At 60.2% G+C, this 944-nt stretch overlaps 1 protein-coding gene across 1 annotated transcript in view; it reads left to right on the top strand.

The window, feature by feature from the left end:
• Positions 1–306, top strand: part of LOC104491781 (neurophysin 1-like) — a gene marked incomplete at its 5' end in the record, with an annotated part of 2063 nt that extends 1757 nt beyond the window's left edge. Inside the window, one exon of the mRNA XM_010134249.1 lies at positions 257–306. Coding sequence (XP_010132551.1) covers positions 257–306 — 50 coding nt within the window. The remainder of the gene's footprint in view (positions 1–256) is intronic.
• Positions 307–944: the final 638 nt, after the last annotated feature.

A 944-nucleotide genomic window follows, 5' to 3' on the forward strand; every position in this document is an offset into this window, starting at 1 on the left:
CCATTCCTGGAGGGGTTGATCAGCCGTGTGGAGGTGGTGCTGAGGGCCAGGGGTCAGTGGGGACCTGGCAGTGCTGGGGGAACAGGTGGACTCGATGACCTCAAAGGTCTCCTCCAACCACAATGAACCTGAGCCTACCCGGCTCCCGGGGCTGCACAGGGCGCAGAGCGAACACCGTCTCGCTCGATACCGTTAGAACCCAGCGCCAGGGGTTCTCCAAGGGCCGGTTCATTCCCTCTCTTCTCTCCCGGCACAGACGGCTGCACGGTTGACTCATCCTGTGACCAAGAACTGCTGATCGCATGAAGCCCCCCGGGGCAAGAAGAGCCCGCGGGATCCCTTCGGGGCCACAAAGAGACAAGCCAGACTGAAGCAACAACATTCATTAGAAATAAAGCTTGTACAGAAACCCCACTCCGTGTCCGTGCTGTCTGTGCCCGGCTGAGCAGCAGGCTCAGGGCTGGCTGGAGGGAAAAAGCCAGTTTCAGGATAAAAAGGCGGCTCAGAGCTGGGATGGGCCTCGGGCCCATTCCGGGCGCCTTCCCCAGCAATTTTGTGGTTGATTGATACGGTAAAAGGAAAACACAAGCTGGCAGAGGAGCCTCTGGGCAGCGCCAGGCCGCTAGGACAGCACCGTCCGCTTGACGACGCGCCCGTCCTTGTCGATGGCGAAGTTGTAGTTACGGGGGTTGTCCAGACACTCCTCAATCCGCGCCTCCAGGTTCTCGGGGGTGATGAAGGTTTTGGCTTCCTCCTGAACCAACGACAAGCAGCAGTGGCTCGAGCTGCTGGTGCCCATGGGGCTCCAGGAGACCCCAAGACGCCACCGGCATCGCTGGGTTCTCAGGCCAGAAGGAGGAAAACTTTCTTCTCTCCCTCTGGGCGCCGATTCCAGCCCATTTGAGAGCTCCCACTCAGCCACTCTCCCATCCACACCCTGTCAG

This window comes from Buceros rhinoceros, unplaced genomic scaffold (assembly GCF_000710305.1).
Source record: "Buceros rhinoceros silvestris isolate BGI_N320 unplaced genomic scaffold, ASM71030v1 scaffold21034, whole genome shotgun sequence".
NCBI classification, from domain to species: Eukaryota; Metazoa; Chordata; class Aves; order Bucerotiformes; family Bucerotidae; genus Buceros; species Buceros rhinoceros.